This window comes from Syngnathoides biaculeatus, chromosome 15 (genome assembly GCF_019802595.1).
Source record: "Syngnathoides biaculeatus isolate LvHL_M chromosome 15, ASM1980259v1, whole genome shotgun sequence".
NCBI lineage: Eukaryota > Metazoa > Chordata > Actinopteri > Syngnathiformes > Syngnathidae > Syngnathoides > Syngnathoides biaculeatus.
Genome location: NC_084654.1, coordinates 8898204 through 8920886, shown reverse-complemented (window position 1 = coordinate 8920886; position 22683 = coordinate 8898204). Strand labels below are relative to the sequence as shown.

Below are 22683 nucleotides of genomic sequence, written 5' to 3'. Positions count from 1 at the left end.
ATACAATAATTCTCTAAATTCATTTAAATAATATTATGCTGTTGCTAACCAATGGTGACAAAAGTACTTTTTACGATTAATGCGACTTCTTCGTTGATGGCTTTGTCATCTGTTTCTTATGTCATTAAATTAAACTTCATGCAGCCTTTTAGACTTCCATCCGTTGTTTGTGAAAATAGGTTGGTCTTTTTTTTTTAAATGTGAGAAAAACTCTTCATATGCATAGGTACAACCAAACACTGTCAGTACTGGAATACTCACACGCCGCAGTGAGTGTTATTTGACGGGACGTGCGTTCCAAGTTTTCACAATCAGCTGGTCTGCAGGTTTGATTTATTTTCATTTTTCCCCACGCCAACAATGCTTGCAGACAGAGGCATGTCTTTATGTAAAAATAATTCCGGTGGTGGGTGGTCCATAGCACGCTGTCATTATAAACCACATTGATAGGCTGCGTAAGTAATGGAACAATTATGAGTGTACCCCTTTAAGAGGGGAGGAGGCCGGTGCAAGGTAAACTAAGAAGAAGAGTGTGTAGCTGTGCATTAGGTCATTGTTAGAGAAAGTTAACATGTGCTGCCAAAATGTTTTTTAAAAAAAATAAATTTAAAAAAGACGTAACCCTATAGAAGTAGATTAGTGTCACCAGGATTTAAATTTGAAACGTAAAGTAGCACATTTTCAATAGGTGCTACAATTCGCTGTCTGAAATTCAACGAGCTACAATTCCCTGTCTGAAATTCAACTGGCTACAATTCGCTGTGTAAAATTCGCCATCTGTGCAACCAGGCAGAACACCCAGCCAATCCCAGTTTAAGCTTTATTAGTCACTTGACGTCACGTACTAAGAAAGGATAACTGTATTAGATGAGTGTTCAGTTCTGACCTGAAGTAACCCTGCCTAGTGGCACCGACGGTGAATTTCAGACATCGAATTGTAGCCAGTTGAATTATTAACATTGAAAAGTTCCAATGAAATACAACTATTGAAAATGTCATCACTTTACATTTCAAATTAAAATCCTATTTCACTTTACTTTTCAAATGGAAATCCGACTTCACTTTACATTTCAAATTCAAATCTTGGTGACACTAATCTACTTCCATACGCTCCGTCACACAATTGACCAAAACTGCCTTGCGATGTGCCCTGTGATTGGCTGGCATCTAGCTCAGGGTGTACCCTGCCTCCTGCTGACCAGTCGATCGCGATGGACACATTGAGCATCCCTGCTGTTTACAGTATGTCGTTATGAGGGCTCTGCAAGCCATACGCAACCACCGAAAGAGCCAGGTATGGCTTGCTAGCCCATAGGTTCCCGACCCCTGACCTACACTATACCCACTAACTCCTACAGCCTTTGAACTTTCCAAATAAATTATGACAGCCACCCTGGACCCCTCGACTTGCTCTAAATGAAACAAGTCAAGAGTCACAAAAAAAGTTGGGCCACACTGATTGAATCCATATCTGTAGGGGCTGGGTTTGTACAGAGTGACCTATAAACATTTCTTTGATTTAGTTACTGGGCCCATTTTATTACTGACATTATTGAGCGCAAAACTCCATTAACAGGTTTATTTAGATTTGCCTTTTGTTTGGGCGGCACTCAGCTGGAAAGCGTCTGTCTAACAGTTCTGAGGTCCCGGGTTCAACCCCGGACCCTCCTCTGTGGAGTTTGCATGTTCTCCCCGTGCATGCATGGGTTTTCTCCGGGCACTCCAGTTTCCTCCCACATTCCAAAAGCATGCAACATTAATTGGACACTCTAAATTGCCCCTTGAGGTGATTGTGAGTGCAGCTCTTTGTCTCGATGTGCCCTGCAATTGGTCAGGCAACCAGTTCAGGGTGTATCCCGCTTCCTGCCTGTTGACAGCTGAGATAGGCTCCAGCACTCCTCGCGACCCTTCTTAGGATAAGAAAATGGATTGCCTTTCTTTTGTCGCATGAAATGGCACATAGATGCCAGAATGCTGGGTAATAATGGCAAATAGATTTGACTTACATTCCTGGGATTAGATTCATTCACTGATGTAAATGAGTTAAATTCCAGTATAATAGAGTGCAGAACTCCACTGCAAACTACAATTGCAATAATGAATATTCCAAATTGTCAAAGTAGTACACCACCTCTGACAGTGTCACTCAAAATATTATGTTTATGAATAAGAACGGTGGCTAAAGGTCTTTTAGCATTATACTTTGCGAGTATGCCGAAACAGATCTTCTGTGAGTTTTTTTTTTTTAGTTTAGTGAAAAGAAAGAATAGACGGAGAATAGTTTTATGTAAGACTTAAGCTCAGCATTTTTTATTTGTTGTCCGAGCTGGAGTGATTAGTGTCATTTCATTCTCTGCTTTTGGGATCAGGCACCATTTTTAAATTAGGGGTCACCAAGAGGGATGCTGCAATTCATTGACTGCTTTGATGAGCCTTGTGCTCATTATCTTTGGGGCAAATGCTATATAGGGCTAACTCACAATAAGAAGCTTGACAAATGCATTCTCGTTAGATGAGTAATGTGCTTGATTTCCCTTGATGTTGATCATAACCGGTCATTTGTGAGCATCATCATCTGCAGATGTCTACAGTCTGCCAGTTTTCTGTACTTTTACAGGGAGGCTTTTTGACTGAATAATGATTTCTTTGTTAATATTTCCTTTTGTAGCATTTTGTATAATTTCAACTGTCTTTTGCTTTGCAGGGACCTAAGATTCAACAAAATCAAGGATTTACAAACAGGATCATTTAGCCGATTAAAGAACCTCAACACACTGTAAGTTTCTATGTTTATTTTGCTTTCAGAAATTAATTTTTGAGTCGTCAACATGAAAGGCTGTATGTATTTTTTTGCTGTAAGGAAGTAACTAACCTTTGAGAAATATGGCCAGTCAGAAATGTTTCTTCAGATGCTCGATCAGGACTACTGTCACTTTCAGACAAAGTAATGTTTGCATTGCACAAACACATTCTTCACTGGGGTTTAAAAAAAAATTCCATAAGGTAAAATGGGAAGACCTCAAAACATGTTTTGTCTGGTTATCTACAGCCACATCATCACGTTGCTGGATAACTTAGTTTTTTTTTCTTGATTTCATATGCCTCTTGTTTTAAAGTACTTATGAGTTGAACTGTAATCGTGTAATGTGTGTCACGCTTCGTAATGAACACAACCAGCAAATAATAATCTACACACCTTCTGATGGAATTACAAGTGAAACAAAATCTCATTATTTCTTAATCTAAGACATCATACTGCATGCCACCTCTAGTTGGTGCGGAACATACTATGTGTAACCTCAAAATATATAATATCTTTGCTGTAACCTTTTTTTAATATCTTTGCAGCCTCCTAAACAACAATCATATAAGAAGAATCCCAAGGGGAGCATTTGAAGATCTTGAAAACCTAAAATATCTGTAAGTTGTCCTGATTCCAGTCTTGATTTGCTTTCCAGGTCATGTAATGAGTGCCAGCTATCCAAAATAACATGCCAAACTTGCAATTTAAGAGACAATAAATGACAGCCAGATTGCAAAGTGAGCAAAAACATTAAATACCCAACTCTTCCTTTGTCAATCACTGCACTTAACATAGCCACCAATGTTCTTTCTGATGAGACCAAAATAGTGTTTTTAATGATGGGGTGGGGTGTTAGCCAGCTCAAGATTCAATTTGATTACGATTCATAGTTTCAAATCAATTAATTATAATATGCATTGAAGCAATGCATTTTTTTCCTAAACATGTCTTCTTACTATGTGATATCCACTACTTTTAGACCCCATTTCTAATCACTCATATTTCCATGGGTAGAATGAATGACTTGTTACCATTTTATCAAAACAAAACAAAAAAATAATATTTTTCAGCAAAAATTTCTTAGCATTGTAAAATCCCAACAGCTGTGTTTCATTTGTTTTACAATTATTGAAATTTTTTTAGTAATTACACACAAATCAGTTTAGACATCACTCACATCAATAACAAAGGGATTTTGCACCCCCAAGTCTTTGTTCACTCTGCAGAAAGTTTCGGCACCTGCTCCGTGATATTATGTGGTTGACATTGAGGTGGTCACTTTCCTCAGAACCACAGAGCTACAGTCTAAACACAAAATAAATTTCATCATGTGTTCAGATTCAGCTGCTTTGTCTTCTGCATCACATGATATGGCCAATTGACAAATTAATTGTGCTAGGTTAAGTAGTCACTCAGATAATTTAACAATTGTCATGAAAACGTGGTTGTATACTCTATTCACACTACAATTCAAAGGTTTCCAATTGACACCAAACTTTTGAAAGGTATTATTATGGATAGTATGATACGGAAGTATTGCTTACTCCCCACAATGCCTTCCATGTTTCTATGGTCCACATTTTTTAAAATTCTGCCAAGCATAGATCATTGGAAAAATAATTATTGAAATGGTTGGAATCCTGTCTATCTGCATCACAATGCATCTTAGAAGAGACTTGTTTCCTAAGTATTACCTTTGCATTGTTAGTTTGTTCATGTATGCGTTAGTGCATTGGTAAAATACTGTATTTTGCTGCTTCTGTAACATATTATAGAAACTGATGCTTCTTAAAGTTAAACTGTCAGCAGAAACTACTGGCCTGTGAATGTACCAAAGATAGCACTTTCCAGCTAATGTTTTGGATCAGTAGAACTAAGTGGGTTAGAGGTTAAAAAGATGTTTTCCCCGCTCGGTCTTTGTAGGTCAGTGACCCTCCAGTGTCTCAGTTCTTGTTCTGTCCTATCATTCAGTATGTCCCCACTCTTCACCCTTTTAATTAAATGTTGTAGCTATTTATAAGTTGTTTTAATGACAGATGTCTAACATTAAAGCAGAGTTTATGGAAAACCTGTCCACATTGTACAGACCCTTGTAGTTAGTGTAGAGTGTTCCCGTGTTTCTTCAATATCCACCCCTACCTATTCATGTTTTTGGTCTGTGGGTGAGGGCTTACGGTACCTTCAGCCCTACCTCGTCACTTCTTTAAATCCGGTCTCCCCTTCAACTTCAGTGTCCACTGAACCTAATCTAAACCACATCCACACTCCACTACCTTCATGAACAGATCACATTGAAGATATGTAAAGTGAATTTTAGAATTTAACTATTTGAACATTTTGAAATCATTGTGTAGAACTCATATCTTTAAAAAAATACTGGCCTTATTCAGCAAAATACGTTATCAATTGTGTCCAGTCATTTTTCATTAAGTTCAACCAGCAATCCATTTTCAGAGCTGCTTATTCTCAAAAGGTTCAGAGGAGTACTGGAGTCTATCCCAGCTATCATCGGGCAGGAGCTAGGGCACACCTTGAAATGATTGCTAGCCAATCACAGGGAACATAGAGACACACTCACTCACTCGCACTCACAATCACGCTTAAGGGCAATTTAGAGTCTCCAATTAATGCAGGGAACATCATATCCATAATTTTTCAATGCAACATACGCCATCTTTATCCTTAAATCTTTTTAGCATATCAGGACAGTTTGGCAATTCTGTGCCTCTAACTTTCTAGGAACAGTTTGGAGAACCTCTGTCCTTTTCTGTTCATGAACAACCACAGTTCCATGCAAAAAGCATGGTTGGATGAATATGGTGCAGAAGAACCTATCAAACATTTAAGTTTAACTAAAACAGACATTGGGAGTCTTTCAACAGGAGTGACCTCTGATGCACTTTTAGCTCAATGGGAGAAAATCCCCACACACACACACACACACACTCTTGTGAAAGTCCTAATACCTTCTGTTATAGCTGCAAAGGTAAAACATGATCCCTATACTAGGGGTCAACAGATTAAAACATCAGGCAGATCAGCCAATTTTAGCACTTTTTAAAATAATCATAATCAAATGAGGTTTTGCTGATTTATTCATACTTTAGCACATTACAACACATAACAAATGTGAGGAAATTCTTAGATATACATTTTATATTTAGTCCAGTCAATGAAATTGCACCAGGTCCCGGTTCGCTTGTGTGGAGTTTGGATGTTCTCTGCGTGGGTTTCCTCCTGGCACTCCGGTTTCCTCCCACATCCCAAAAACATGCAACATTAATTGGACACTCTAAATTCCCCCTAGGGGTGATTGTGAGCGCGGCTGTTTGTCTCAATGTGCCCTGCGATTGAGTGGCAACCAGTTTAGGGTGTACCGCACCTCCTGCCCGTTGACAGCTGGGATAGGCTCCCGCACTCCCTGCAACCCCCGTGAGGATAAGCGGCGAAGAAAATGGATGGATGGATATTTTCAATTGCAATAACATCACTGTAGCAGAAATAAGGGAAGTGTCCATTATTTTCACAGTGAACAACCATTCATCACTGTTTATTGGGGGAAAAATGATAATTACTGGTTGTCTTCACCAGTTTTACTTTGTTGTAAAATAATATAATGTGACTAAAGTTGGGAATCGAGTGTTAATTCGAACCTGGATTAAATCCCAAAATAATTCATATTGTTAAATGTTTGTTCCTGTTTCACATGCTAAGTCTGCTGACCCAAAGATCTCCTTGGAAATCACCAAAGAAGAATCCACATGAAGTGCATTTGTGATGCAAATCTTGTGTGTCTTAAATGACAAATTGTGTCTGAAATAACTTGCAGTGAGATATTGCAGATTAATTTAATCATTACAGGATTTAGACAAGGAAATACCTGTCTGTGACATGAGCACTCTGTCACGTCCCATCGGATCGGGGGGTAGGACCCAAATGCAGGAACTCGGAAGACGCAAGGTAGTTGAAGAAGAGACACGTTTATTATATGCAGAGGTAGGGGATCGAGCAGGCAGTCCGGTGCAGCAGCGGTAGTTGTGACGTCGGGCGAAGAGAGCAGATGAGCGGACAGGCAGGAGTCTTTACACGGGAGAACAATCAACGCAGGTAGAAGTATCAAAGGAGACAGGCTTACAAGGTTGGTTGGAGAATGGACAAGGGTCGGTACACACAGGTTCAATCAGGGATACCGGAGCACACGAATGGGACATGAAGATCATACGAACTGGCGCCGGCCAGTTGTCATCGCGGTCATATAAATCCACAGCAAAATCAGGCTGCATGAGGCGCAGGTGTGCACCTTCCCATCAGCGCACCTGCGCGGACACCCGCACAGCTCGTGCTGAAGTGGCAGGATCATGACACACTCTGAGGCTTGCCACCACACTGAAGTCAGAATTACTGAAATAAAACACTAAAATATGTCTCATGCTCAAATGTTTGTCATGCAACTCAAATTCAAATAACCAACTAAAACTCGCATGTGAAATTCATGCAAGCGCGTTCGAAAGCACTCTCGTGAGTGCAATCTACCCCAGTGAAAAGAATTTGCATAACATTTGAATTCAAGTTGATTGATTAGATATTAATACAGGTTTACTGGTTAACATTAACCTTGTGAGAAATTCATGTTGACGTTTGTAAAACCTTAACACTAATAAATTGCGTGTTGTACCTTTTTTATAGAGTAACATTAGTGCTTGACTGTGGACCGGTACTGTGTACATCCCTGTCAAAGGTTTTGTTGTTGGGTTTTTTTATTTATTTTTTTTATTTTTCTTTTATTAGTGTTTGTAGGAAACATGACTTCATGTCAAAGGAAATATTGAGTGTTGATGAAATGTGACCTCCTGTTAAAGTTGTTGTAAACATTTAGCATCTCCAAAAGAAGTTAATATATATTGTTTAAATAAATCAGCCAATTAATCTGTTCGGTTGGGCCCTATTTTATACTTGGGTATTCTCAATTGCTGTAGGTGTAATAGTCAGTTGTTAAAATACCATGATCTACTGAAAATACACTGCATCTATGACCTCTTCAAGAGGAAAATAAGCCCACCAAAAAAAGGTTAACATCTGGCCTGCAGATGCTCCCCCTAAATTGCAAAGCTGTTTTTGCAGAGACAAATTGGGACTTAATCGAACACCATGACCTTGAGGAATTCACACAGACAATGCTAGTATACATCTCAAGTTGCACAGAAAATGTTACAATCTAGAAAAACATCTGGATTTAACCCAATCAGAAACCCTGGATAACCGCACACACCCGAAACCTTCTCAGAGCTCGTGATAGGGTGTTCAAATCATGTGACAAGGCTCTTTATGCAGTAGCAAGAGCTGACATGAAAAGGAGTTTTAAAGAGCCCAAACTGACCTACAAGAGGAAATTTGAGGAGCGTCTTACAAACAGCAACACAAGGAGGATGTGACAGAGAGTGTAGCAAATCACCAATTTCAAAGGCAGCTCACCCATCATTCCTGACACCAAGGCATTGCTAAGACAAGAGCTAAGCTGCTTTTTTGCGCACTTTGAGGAAAAGACCAGAACATCAGGGATAACATCACAATATTCATCACTTCCTGACACTGTCATCCAGGTACTGTTTTTACAGGAGTATGAGGTCAGGCAAACATTCAGATCCCTGAATCCAAGGGATGCGGCTGGTCTGGATGGAGTACTTGGGAATGTACTCAAAGCTTGTGCTGTTGAGCTTGTTTTGATGTTCACAAAAATCTTCGATCTGTATTTGTCCCACCCTGGCTCAAATCAACTGTCATAATCCCTGTCCCCAAAAGGCATGCTGTGAAAAGTTTAAATGACTACAGATGTATTGCTCTCACCTCCATTGTCCAAAATGCCTGGAGCGACTCGTACTAAGGCATATAAAACTCATGAAGGAAATATAGAAGGGGACATGAAAGACAGTTGGAAGCTATTGCTTTCCTTGTATCACATTTCTTTTGTCATGTAAAATGGAGGAGGGAACATTAATACGTCAAGGGGTTCTGCTACAGAAAAAAGATGAGATGGAGTCCAAAGAATTTGACATTAAAAACATATTTGTTGTTATACTTTAAAGGGCTCTTGTTGATATTCTTGGTGTTTCAAAATTTTAACAGGAAAATGATTGTAGTATATTGCTATAGTAGGCTTTTTAAAATAATACTTGAGCATAAGATGTACAGAAAGTGAATGGATGAATGGATTTTATGGACGTTTAGCTCTATCATTTATACTTATTATAATGGCATATCTGTTAAGTATAGTTTTCCTTCATTGTATCTACTGCCTCTGTGTGTGGTTACCAAATGTGGTTCCTTATAAACAGCTGTTTTGTGCCGTTGTAATGTTTGTTACATTTGTATTGTGAACATAAACACTCGGAAAGTAAAGTGATTATTCGGCGGTGTGCACAGTATCTAATTGCTCTGTGGTCTGCTGCTAAATAGAGAACAAACCGTGAAAGAAGTAGATTGGCAGCAGTTTTCGTTGATTTGCGTATTTCTAAGTACGATACTATAGGCGTGTGAATTGAAAACAGCCTTCACCACCCTCGCCTACCGTACTGCACAAGACCATTCTTAACTACCAGGCGATATTTTGATGATGCAGATGTCTGAGTGTGTTACTAATGTTACTGGTTATTTTTCCTTTCAGCTATTTGTACAAGAATGAAATCCAATCAATTGACAGACAAGCATTTAAGGGGCTTGTCTCTCTTGAGCAACTGTAAGTGACCAACTTTTTCGTCACCTTTTCCATTGTCCTACGTACTGTTGCTCCTCCCGCTTACTGTCTCTCCGTCCCCGCTACCCCCATATCAGCTGCTTCCAACAAATCATGACGAATCAAAAGTTCTACATGTTCATGATTTATTTCACACCATGACCATGCAGGCTTTTATGATAGCAGTGCTCAGTTGTCTGTCAGTGCGGTTATTCCCCCCTATGCGCACTCCTGTTCATCTTCCCTCCTCCACCATGCATGCCATGTGTGCACCCACCCTTGTGTGCCGCGCTGACCCTTTTTGCATGACTCGCATGTCTTTTAGCCTGGACGACAGATTTGCAGTTACGTTGCCCGAGCCCCCATGCTTGTAGCATGGTGTCTGCGCTGCTGACAGTGTCCTCATAATGTTGAGCTTTTTTTTTTGTTTTGTTACTCAAGCTTTCGCTGCTGTTTGCTGTGTACATTTCTTGAGAGCCCTCTAGTTTTTGGAACATTTGTTTTCTGTAAAAATGTGCCTGCCAATCATGAAACAAAACATAAGATCTGTCTCCTGTACAAAAAATAATGCTCATCAGTGGTTTTATAATTATATTGAATTGTACAGCATATACTGCAACGTCTGTAGCCCGTTGACCTCACAGTTCTGAGGACCAGGGTTCAAATCACAGTCACACCTGTGTGGAGTTTGCATGTTCTCCCCCTGCCTGTTTGGGTTTTCTGCTGGCACTCCAGTTGCCACCCACATCCCAAAAACATGCATTAATTGGAGACTCTAAATTTCCCCTAGGTGTGATTGTGAGTGCAGCTGTTGTCTGTCTCTATGTACCATGCAATTGGTTGGCAAACAGTTCAGGGTGTACCCAGCCTCCTTCCCGATGACAGTTGGGATTGGCTCCAACAGTCCCACGACTCTTGTGAGGATACGTGGCTCAGAAAAAGGATGGATGGATGTATATACTGTGATAATGCCTAGTGTTAAACACACTTTAACCATCCCAATTATGAATGTGGTTAATATAAACAATTTCCTCAGCAAATGAGACCCACTGTAATTGGTGACTTCACTTAGTTGTATTAATGCAGAACAACTGGCGAATTCAGTAAATCCAATTCCAACGGCAGGCTCTGTGCCCAGTAGATTCCTTGAGTTTCACAATAGTATAGGGTTATATAAGGAAGGAACAACAGATTACATAACAGAGACATTTTTTGACTGCATCCTACAAGGCAACATACTGTAAGTATCCCAAAGCCTGACTTCACATCAGAATCAGATCAGAATCATCTTTATTGGCCAAGTATGTAAACAACAGGCAAGGAATTTGTCTCCAGCAGTTGGAGCCACCCTAGTACAACATACATGCTGAGTACGACAGCAAACATCAGGACACTTTAACAATTATGCAAAGGCTGTCCTCTAGCATTTGGGGCAGTTAGAATACCCATTAGATCAATAGACTACTGCATTGACTTCAAGGAATGAATACAATTTAAAGTGACTCGTCGTGCTATAATATGGGAATACAATTAGGAATAAGGGTAATACAGTAGTTGATCTGAGGCCACATACAGTATGTTCTAATTCCTACATGACCTGCCAGTATTGATCTTATTTGAGCTAATCATGAGCACACATCTGAAATATGTGGAAAAACATTGACCAGCAATTATAATTTAGCAAACTGCTAATAAAGTGAGGTTATTTTCCCTTTGAAACTTTTTAGCTACCATACTAAAGGCATAATTTTTAATTTGTCATTTAATCTGATTTTGCATTATTTTGTATATGATTTGTTTTTCTTGTTCTTCCAGAGCTGCTATGTCTCTTGCTTTCCTGATTAAAAGGGTTAGGTTTTTTTATGCGTCTGTCTTGCGCACCTTCCAGGATGCACATATTCTCCAGTCCAGACTTCTGGCCCACCCACCATGCATAACCGGGAATTGCGTCCACAAACTTACTAAAGTCTGAGGGAGGCTGTAAATCAAGGAGAATGGAGTTTTTTCAGTCTTATGAATGCCAAAGAAGTTAATTTGGAAAATGCAACACATATTGAAATGTAAGATGAACTTCCATTGTGGATGTCTAATTGTAAGTGACGTATACCACTCGTGTAACATGCAAAATTTTTAAGGAGCATGTTTTTTGTTTTTTCATTCATTCATTTTTTTTTTAAAATAAAGCCAATAATCTAATCAGGATACTGTTTAGGGTTGTCACTATCATATTATTTTAGAATTGATTATCCTATCCTATTCCATTGAACAATCAGGCTCCACCCCAACAATGTTTTTGGATTTACGTTTAGTCTATATTTTCAGTGCACCTGAATTTCTTATTTTATATCATGTCTTGAACAATGAAAATAAATGTTGAATTTTGATCTTGAATAATTGGATAAAAACAAAAAACATCTGATGTTCATCTGTCAATCAATTCATTCATTCATTTCAAGTGTTTCAGGGGGATATGTGTACTGTCAAAATGTAAGATGGACTTTTTGAAAGATGTGCATCTCCTTACATCTAGCATAAATGTAGCACAGCATTTCAGGAAAAGAACATCATACCAACAGTCAAACATGGTGCAGGTAGTGTGCTGGTCTTAGGTTGCCTTGCTCCTTCAGGGCCTGGTACCCTTTCTGTGATTGATGGACCCATAAATTCTGGTCTTTAACAGAAAATCCTTAAGGTTTATTTCTGTTTGTGACATCAAACTGAAGAGTATTTAGATTCTGCACCACAAAAATGATCCAAAACACAGAAGCAAGTCCAAAAACAAATGGTTTTTGAGTGCCTTAAGTAAAGTCCAGACTTACAGTAAATCCAATTGAAATGCAGTGGCATGACGTTAAACAGCCGCTCATGCTCAAAAACCGTACATTTTTGCTGAATTCAAACAATTCTGCAAGGAAGAGTGAGCCAAAATAGCCCCACAATGATGTGAAAGGCTCATTGACAGTTAGAGAAAACACTTTAGTTCAGTTCTTGCTGCCGAGGATGGCCCAACCAGTTATTAAGTTTAGGAAGCAGATACTTTTTCAAACAGGGCCAGATAAAGTTTTTTTTCCCTTAACAAATAAAATCCCCATTTAAAAAGAACATTTTAATTTCACTTGGGTTATATTTTTTCACAGCACTCTATAATGTCGACGTCCGGCTGTCAGCGTAATGTAGCAGGACACATTACAGAAGTTGGTCAGGCGCTGAGCAGAATGAATGGGCCAGCTGTCTCCCACACAGTCAGCATGCGTCAGCCGCAACCGGGGCCATCAGCAGCAGTTAACTCGATCAAAATGTCCAATATAATGTTTCAGAAGAAAGTCCACAGGTTAATGTGCTCATGCTGCTTGCAGATGCAAATTTCACAAAGAATACCCACATTTTGGATTGACAGGAAAATGCACGCCTGGTTTAAACACACTAGAGAATATGGTCCTAAATGAGCATATACCCAGTTGACCTCTGAATTGTATATGATTTTTTTGCTAATGCCAGACAGATCAGGTGTAGAGGGTGGACTTTGTATTGTTTGCAAGACTGGGAAAATGAGTTTGTCGCTTTGTACCTTCTAATCTTCTTTCCATGTAAAGCGTATATCTTGGAGCTAAATTATGTAAAACCATCTGTTCTTCCTTGGATTAACCTAAACCTCACTAATGTGCCCTTGATTATGAATAGCCAGCAATGAAAGAAATGACAGTCTTAACTAATTGTTTGTCTAAAATTTGTTGTTCTTCAGGTACCTTCACTTCAACATCATTGACTCATTGGAACCAGAATCATTCAGTCACTTACCAAAGCTTGAACGACTGTAAGTCTACCTTTGCCTGTTGACATCTTTAAAATATTGACCATATCCTCCCATTATTATTATTATATTGAGCCGCAAAACTGCTACATTTGGCAGGTCCCCAGAAACAGGAAACAATTACTCGTACCATGTACTACTTGGTTTGGAATTTAATGTGGAAATTATGGATAAACTGCGCAAAGCAATTGATTGAGTGAAAAATTGATACATACACAGCATGCTATTAATTTTAATTAATAATAACGATCATTGGCGCTCTCTAATAACCAAAATCAGCAAAAGTGAGTTGTTTTTGTTTAGAATTAAAAGAACAAAAACATGCCAATTTATGCTGTCTATAACATTAGTAATACAAAACATTTGGATTAAACCTAATGGCTCCGTAATTATACTGTACATATTTCACAAATAATTGCTGTACATGATGTCTGTAGTTATACTTGTACAATGTAGTTGTCTGTTACAATGTGTTAATAGTTTTGAACACCTCTTGGATTTGACCTTACAAATATGTATGCAGCTTTTCTTTCGCTCAACAATACTAGAGTGGGCCGCAGAAGGCGCCAATAAATCAGAGCAGTCAGCTGCCTTTAACTGTACTCTTAGGCACACAGTGAATAAACTACTAGTACTGAATGGCCGAGCAGAGTGTGACAACAACAACTCGAGGCAAAACTGGCAGCATGTTACAGCGGCATTGTAAGTCAGCTGTTGAAGAATTGAATAACTTAATTAATTGCAAGCGGGAAGAAACTGTTAGAATCCCTGCTAGTTCTGGTGTGCATTGATCGATAGCGCCTACCCAATAGAAAGATATAATAAGTTGAATTTGTCTTGTCAAAGTTGTAAAATGATCCAAGTGTTTTTTCAGTCGGCCTTATTTCTTCAACAGCTGTCAGGAAATATTGTGAGGCCAATTATTTTGCTGCTTCCAAAACTATTCTCTTTGGTACAATCAGCCTGGGAAAAATGAGAGTAGAGGAAGAGGAAGCGATTACAACATGCGTGTTAAACTCCAAGATTAAGCTGATGATGGAGAACACATCCTGGCCCCAACACATAGATGAACAAAACCACAATTCAAAGCGAAGTGTTCCTGATCAAACTCAAAATTAATTTGACAGGGTTCTTTTGTCAATTACACCTTCACAATTTGCAAGAATTAAAAACACTTCTCATCAGGTGCATGTTTGTCATCTTTTTTTTTTCCATGTCTATTATCTATTTTATTATATATATATATATATATATATATATATATATATATATATATATATATCTCCTCCTAAGGTAACCACAATATTAATGTGATGCCACCCGTGTAGTTCTGTATTGTTATAATTGCAATTGTTAAAATACATTTTTAAATGTGTGCATATAATACCCTGTGATTTTGAAGTTTTCCCAATTTTAATTCATGGAGGGGTCTGAAATTTTCTTCTTAGGTGTATCTCCACTGAGACATCTAAAAAAAAAAAAATAATAATAATAAACGTGTAAATCATTTTAAATTACATTTTTTAAATGTTTTTTGTTACTGCTGCAAATACGTATATGAACACCTGTGAAAATCAATGTTAATATTTGGTACAGTAACCTTAGTTTACAATTACTGAGGTCAGACGCTTTCCTGTAGTTTTTACCAGGTTTGCACACACTGCAGCAGGAATTTTGGCCCAGATCATTACTCGATCAGCCAGATTTCTGGACTGTCGCTGAGAAACGCAGAGTTTGCGCTCCTCCAAAAATTTAAGTCTAAAGTCTGGCTCGGCCACTCCAGAAACTTGATATTCTTCTCATGAAGTATGATGTATGTGATCCATCAGTCTTGAGTATTTATTTAGGTTCATAAATATGCTTTTCTCTCTCCTCCAGGTTTTTGCACAACAACAGAATCACCCAGCTGGTGCCGGGAACCTTCTCTAATCTACAGGCCATGAAACGACTGTAAGTAACAAAGCTCCATGAAGACCTCTAAAAACAGCTCTGTGAGAATGAATGTCTGGATCTACGGCAACCATACAACCATGTCACCCACTTAAATGCTGGACATACGAATCAGTTACAGTTCATCCCATGTAGCCCTGAGATTGTATTCTTGCTGTTCTTTAGGAACAGGACGCTCTCTATCAGAAGGCTTACAGCACATGTTTGTCTGATTTATGGTTGGTCTGATTTCTTTGTGTCAGCTGCAGACCAGAGATCAACAAAATACTACCTGTCATATACAGTATATAAGGAGAGAAAACCTATGAGTATGAAAGTTAAACCATCTTAATGATACAATGGTATATAATAAGGTGGGGGGAAAAACTAACTTTGTAATATCGCCTCACCCACTTTAAGTGGACTGTAATACTGGTGGACTGTACACACACCTCCTGTTATACAAGGTTTGTGAAATAATAATAAAGGTAATAATATGAAATGTAACGCGTTCTTTGGAAGTTGAAAGTGAATCTATTTTTTTAGATCAACGTAACCGAGAAACTAACCTGTAGGTGAGAACCTAGAACAAAATCAATTACATCTTTCTTTCATATTTTCATCTGATAAGTTAGTACGTGAGGTCAATTACAAATTTCTTTCTGAATCTGTATACCTGCTGATTGGTCACTTTATGAACTTTCAAGAGGAATTGTACTGCAATGAATGTACTAACTACTGCTTTTGTACCTGCGTGTCTATGCACATTGTGTTAAGGCGACTGGATTCGAATTCTTTGAACTGTGACTGTGAGTTGCTGTGGCTGGCGGACCTTCTGAAACAATATGCAGAGTCAGGAAATGCCCAAGCTGCTGCCACGTGCGACTACCCTAGCCGTCTGCAGGGAAGATCAGTGGCTACACTTACAGCCGAGGAGCTCAGCTGCGGTATGGAGGGGAACGCTTCAACTGTGCATGCCATTACAGGAATGCCATTGATTGACTCCATGTAGGCACGTTCAAAACCACATTGTTCGCATAGAGTCTAGACTAGGGGTCACAGACCTTTTTGAAAGGAAAAAAACAACTTCTTGGGTACTGATTAATCCAATGGGCTATCCGTTTGAGACTTGAGATATTTTTCCTCAAATAAACTATTTATAAGCTATCCTACACAACCAATCAAAATATCTCAAAGTGTGGCCAAGCTTTGGACTGGTAGTGTATGTGAAAATACAGTCACGATCAACAAATGATTTAACAAGATAAATATGAATATACAACACTTTATTTCTATAAATCCCTGCAAGACCTTACATTTTCAAACCATCACTACTACAGCATTCCAATTAGATCATTATCTCGCACGACTGGTGAGCTTTACTTAGAACATCTGTGATCTACTCATGTGGTCCTTGGTCCAACCTGGTGAATGCTTGGGACCATGTTAGTCACCTCTGGTCTGGATGTTTGCATACAGTTATTACACACAATCATTGGACACAAATTTAAAGTATTTGTGTTGCTTATTTAGCTCAGGTAACCAAAACTTCAATACTTTCAATCTGCAGTGACAATAAAAAAAATATGTACTTAAAGTAGGGCCACATTGACCCCGTTCTGAAATGCAGTTTTGCAACTTTTAAGATAATCAAACAAATGTAAATATTACACACCTAACCATAGCTGAAATAAAATGCTGTAATATTATTTCATAAGAAAAAAATAATAATTCAAACCTACCTAGGGCCCCTTTGTGAAAACGTACTTCATTTACATGTTTAATGGTCTTAAACATTAAAGTAGTGAAACTATGCAAAAAATAAAAATTTGAGAATGGGGGGTGATACAGCACTGTAACGCCATCAAACTAAGTACATTGTAAACATTAAGGTTCATAAATGTATGTCGGTAAACAGACTACAGTATACACACAGCATCCCCTCCAGGCTTCCTTCCTGCAGATGGTAGCCATGCCAAGTCACCTGGTCTTACTCATGACCACACAGACATACAGCCAGGTGCATCCCCTTTTTGTGTCTGAGGTAGTTGAGCACCCATCTGCTGCACACTTCATAAAAAAAAAAAAGCTGTCTGTTATCACGATGCCCCAGGAAGAGCTAGAGAAGACTCTAGCCATCCATGCTAAAGCTTCTGCCCCCAAGACCTGACCTCGAATAAGTGGTTTAAGATGAATGGACAGTTATCACGATCAGTAGACCACATTTTAGATTACTTTTATTAAGTATAAAATGTTGTTGGTTAATATTTATCTGTATTGTTTTTTAGCCAAGTTTTGTTGATTATTTTATGGGGTGTATGTATTTATAGTACCAATACTCGCAATCCAAACACAAGCGTTCTACTCAAGCATAGGTTGAAGTACGTTTAAACAAATAACTGTTTGATTCTGTCACAATGTCTTTTGGAGCAAGGCAGTCAATTTTCTCCTAATCAAACACTTTAAATAACAGAACTACATTTGATCCCTCATTTTTATTCTATCTGTGACCACACCCTCTTCATGTGGGTGTATAGCAAGGAACCGGGAGAACAAGTTTTCTTCAATAGAAGTCTTTACATACAACACTCCATCTTATCCCCCCTTCCATATTCCTGTAAAGACTTAATACACAGCCATGCAACTAGCTCTGAAAATAGCTGACCCGAGTCTCAACAGTAAAAAAAAAAAAAACACCTTTCTTCGCCATCCAATTGACTGCACTATTTCCTTTTTTGATTCTAAATATGATCAAGACAGGGCTTCTACAAACCATATTTCAAGGCTATCGTCCTTGAAGAACCACATAATTGTGTGTGTTGAGTTTTTGAGTTTGTGTTCTGCTAAGACAACAATGACCCCCAAAAAATCCAAAAAGAAAACGTGAGTCTCTCGGGGCTCAGGCTGAGTGATAGGTGTAGCATAAAAGAACATACATACAGTATGTACAGACACTCATTCATACCTCATACCTCTGCATTTTTATTCTCTACCCTTCCATTATAACACTCTTTCCAGAGATACCCAGGATCACCTCAGAGCCCCAGGATGTAGATGTTACATCAGGGAACACAGTCTACTTCACCTGCAGGGCTGAGGGAAACCCTAAACCTCAGATCATCTGGCTTCGTAACAAGTAAGCATTTTAAGTCTAGGACAACTGCTTAAACGCATACCAATGAAGATAGTCCAGTGTTATGTTATATTTGTCTTGTTTATCTCTTTCATCCTGACAGCAATGCTCTTAACATGCGGGATGACAGTCGTCTGAACCTACTAGAGGATGGGACACTGATGATTCAGGACACAAGAGAGACCGACCAGGGAGTCTACCAGTGCATGGCCAAAAATGTGGCCGGAGAGGTTAAGACCTCTGAGGTCACACTGCGATATTTCGGAGCCCCTTGTAAGTGAAGTTTTACAAAATTCTATTCAATCTTTCATCTTGAATTCGAGCAAATGTGTGACTTGGAATTACACCCATACTCTGAAGGAAAATAAAGTTTGAAAAAAATGAAAGGGGTATGTTAGATAATGGGGTTTTGTGTGGATAATCTGTCACAGGGGTGTCAGTTATGATAAGCAAAGGGAGAAAACGCTCACGATAGAAATAATAAAGGAGCTTACTCTGCATACATGAAAAAATATTACATTAATGTGACAATATTGTGAAGTTTGGAATTAGCTACAGTGTGTCTAAGCTTCAAGTATTTTTGTCTTTTTGATAGGGGCTTGCTTATTATGTTTATTAACGTGAAGATGAAATCATGCGTTTGTGTGTTCGAATAGTCTTACAACATTGTTGCCATGCTCACTAAGTAGCATCCTCAGTTTCAGTGCATTTTGTACATTTTTCATTGTTTCATGGTCAAGTTAGTTGCTGTCCTCTTTCCTACGACCACTGCAAACAGGGTAGGTTAAATTTTCACCTGTGTTTGTACAATGCATAAACAAAGTTTGTGTATATTGGCACTAACTTGATGAACAAGCATGGTCAGGACTCAGAAAATGTTTCTTACTCAGCTGCTGTATCAACAATGTAAGGCAGTACACCACACACACCAAGTAAGTACTGTACAGACGAAAAAATGTCATTTAATAATTGTTTTGTATATTGTGAAATATTGTAATATTGTCGTTCTCAGCAAGGGTTAAGGGTGGTTAGTATTCTGTTCTCTATTTTTAACTATCATTGATTTTAAAAACTGTTCAGTTGCAGGTACCCTATTGTCATTGATCATGATACATATGAGATGATAGTATCACCATTAACTTCAGATTGATAAGCTGTGTGTGTGTGTGTGTGTGTGTGTGGTGTGTGTGTGTGTGGTGTGTGTGTGTGTGGTGTGTGTGTGTGTGTGTGTATACACAGGGTGTCCATAAAATCTCTTTACGATTTCAAAAATTTATTAATAATGCAATTGATTAGATATTTTATCCAGATTTGTTCTATTGCATTCAGCTTTTATTAGTTTTTTTTAGCTCTTTTATTACACTTCTACATGGGCACCATTAGTTGCTCGAAGCACATCAAGACAGTACACGATTTCTTGCCAGGTTCGCTGTAGCATAGCCTCATCAATTGTGGCAATGGCATCAGTAATCCTTTGCTTTAAGTCAATATTGTCCCTTATCTTTGTTCGATACACAATATCTTTAACATAGCCCCATAGAAAGAAGTCCAGGGGAGTGATATGTGGTGAACGTGCCAGCCAAGCAGTTGGCCCATCCCTTCCAATCCATCGGTCTGGAAATGTTTGATTGCGGAACCCTCGAACATGCAGCCCCCAATGTGGTGGTGCACCATCTTGCTGAAAAATGATGGTTGGTTGAAGGTCATTCAGTTGTGGTTCCACATATTAAGTTAAAAGGTCAAGGTAAACATTTGCAGAAATTGATGTCTCGGAGAAAAAAAGGACTAATTATTCGAATGCACATGATCCCACACCACACTTTCACCTTTTACGCTCAATTTCTCTTGTCAAGTGGGGTTGTTCTGATGCCCAGATTCTCACATTGTGTTTGTTCAGTTTCCCTGAAACATGAAAGGTTGCCTCATCACTAAAACAAACTCGTCATCCTCAGAAATTCATTCCAGCATGTTAGCTGCAAACTGTTTTCATCTTGGTTTGTCATTTGGCTTGAGTGCCGAGAAGAGTTGCACTTTGTAAGCATACAATCCCAACTTCTTGTGTAGGACCTTGTGCACTGTTGAACGCAGTAGCTGTAACTGTGTGGCAGCAGTATGTATGGACTTTGTGGGAGAATGAGAAAAGGATTGTCTTACACGATCGATGTTTTCATTAGATGTTCTTGGTTGCCCACTCCTTCCTTTATCAAACACTGTCCCTGCCTCCATAAATTTATTGTACCATGCACAAATTGACGGACATTATGGTGGATCTCTTCCATACTTAGTTCTGTAATTTCGCTGAGTCTGCCTATCCGATTTTGTTTCAATAAACCATGAGACGCATTGTGTCTTCTCTTGAGGGGTAGCCATTTTGTTGGGGTTCATTCAACATTACCTCTTTCACAAACAGGAAGCTTGAAACACACAAATGCAGTGTGATAAACTTTAATAAACACTAAATACAATAGAACAAATCTGAATAAAATATCTAATCAATTGCATTTTTAATAAATGTTTGAAATGGTAAAGAGACTTTATGGACACCCTGTATATCAATAAAATAAAAAAACAAGAATAATGCATCAAATTCATTTTAGTTGGACAAGAAAATCCTTTTGAACTTCAAGAAACAATGTCCCTTGCTAATGTCTCATTCCTATTCACTCGAGACAAGTTTACCACTTTCAAAGACTGGCTAGAGAATTTTTCACATCCTGCAAAGTCAGAGTGCAAGGTGCCCCACACAGTGCGAAAGAATGAGGTTACTGCCACATTTTAGTAGGTCAAATAACTTTGATATCCCACTGAGTTGAGAGACGAGAAGAGCATGGGGGAAAAACATACATACATACAAAACACTCCCCTATGAACACAATGTTTAGTCTGACAACCACACACACTTACATACAGAAGTACTCATCACGTCAATCAGTTGACTAGCAACTATGCCAGTGGTTTTCACCCCAGCTATGTCTTGAAAACCAAAAGGTCATTACCAGGTTGACAGGTGGCTCCGTTAAGATATTGAGCATTTCCTGTCTTTGGGTGATTGTAAACACCAGGCCCATAACTCTGTACAGTTTTGCACGGTCACTACTGTAATGACTGGCCAAATATAGACAAGGACTGCAATCTGTGATACAAATGGGAAGTTGTTTACCATCACCAAAATGAAAGACATAGAGGTGATCTTAGTGCGTGATCTCTCTGTCTATCAGCATTCATCTAATAGTACTTCCCAGGTCCAGGACTAATGTACTCTATGAGGAAAAATGTCTTTAAATGTGTCATTACTGACCTTTCGTCTGTATGAGTCACTGTGAATCAAACTTTCTTTTCAGGATAGTAACGAAGTCTGGTCAAATGATTACTATTCTGTTTGTCTCTCTCTGTCTAATAACATTTCATTTCTTTCTCCCCTTTAATCAATCCAGCACGTCCAAGTTTCGTAATCCAGCCCCAAAATACGGAGGTATTGGTGGGTGAGAGTGTGACTTTGGAGTGCAGTGCCACAGGTCAGCCACAACCTCGAATCTCTTGGACGAAAGGAGACCGGACGCCGCTGCCCAACGATTCCCGGATCAACATCACTCCCTCTGGAGGGCTCTATATTCAGAAGGTGGTCCAGACCGATGGAGGACAGTATACCTGTTTTGCCTCCAATAATGTTGATACAATTCACGCCACAGCTTACATCATTGTCCAAGGTAGGTTAGCAATATAATTCCCAGCCTGGCAAACCAAACTCTTTTGCATTAAGAAAGACTTGATTCTTTTTTTTTTCTTGTTCATCCAATGGAGAAATGTTCCAGTTGTAATTAAACTGCTGCTATGGGTGTATCCCCACAAGTCTGGGGCCAACTAAATGTATAGAGCATGTTATTGTGTTACGTTATTATGTCGGCGTCACGGTGGAGAAGCCGGTTAGACCATTGGCCTCAGAGTCCTGTGGTCTGGGGTCCAAATCACAGTCCTGCCTGTGTGGCGTTTGCATCTTCTCCCCGTGCCTGCGGGGGTTTACTCTCACAACTCCCCAATCCCCCCCACCACCCCCGAACCACCCACACACACACACACAAAAAAAAAAAACATGGATTAATTGGAGACTCTAAATTGGCCTTAGGTGTGATTGTGAGTGTAACTGTTGTCTGTCTTTGTGATTGATTGGCAACCAGTTCAGGGTTCAGGCTCCTGCCCGATGATGTCTGTGATAGGCCCCAGCGCCACCGTGACCCTTGTGAGGATGAGCGCCTCGGAAAATGAATGAATGAATGTTT

The 22683-nt window shown here is 39.1% G+C and overlaps 1 protein-coding gene across 4 annotated transcripts in view; it reads left to right on the top strand.

Annotated features, from left to right (window-relative positions):
• Positions 1 to 22683, top strand: part of LOC133512938 (peroxidasin) — a 62787-nt gene that overhangs the window by 16350 nt on the left and 23754 nt on the right. The window contains exons 2-10 of one of the 4 annotated variants that reach the window (XM_061843039.1): positions 2705 to 2776; positions 3349 to 3420; positions 9465 to 9536; positions 13276 to 13347; positions 15223 to 15294; positions 16051 to 16220; positions 18292 to 18409; positions 18510 to 18679; positions 21841 to 22113. In XM_061843039.1, coding sequence (XP_061699023.1) covers positions 2705 to 2776; positions 3349 to 3420; positions 9465 to 9536; positions 13276 to 13347; positions 15223 to 15294; positions 16051 to 16220; positions 18292 to 18409; positions 18510 to 18679; positions 21841 to 22113 — 1091 coding nt within the window. Of the gene's footprint in view, positions 1 to 2704; positions 2777 to 3348; positions 3421 to 9464; positions 9537 to 11348; positions 11594 to 13275; positions 13348 to 15222; positions 15295 to 16050; positions 16221 to 18291; positions 18410 to 18509; positions 18680 to 21840; positions 22114 to 22683 lie in introns of those variants that run through there. The other 3 variants (XM_061843041.1, XM_061843040.1, XM_061843042.1) reach the window with 3 other exon arrangements.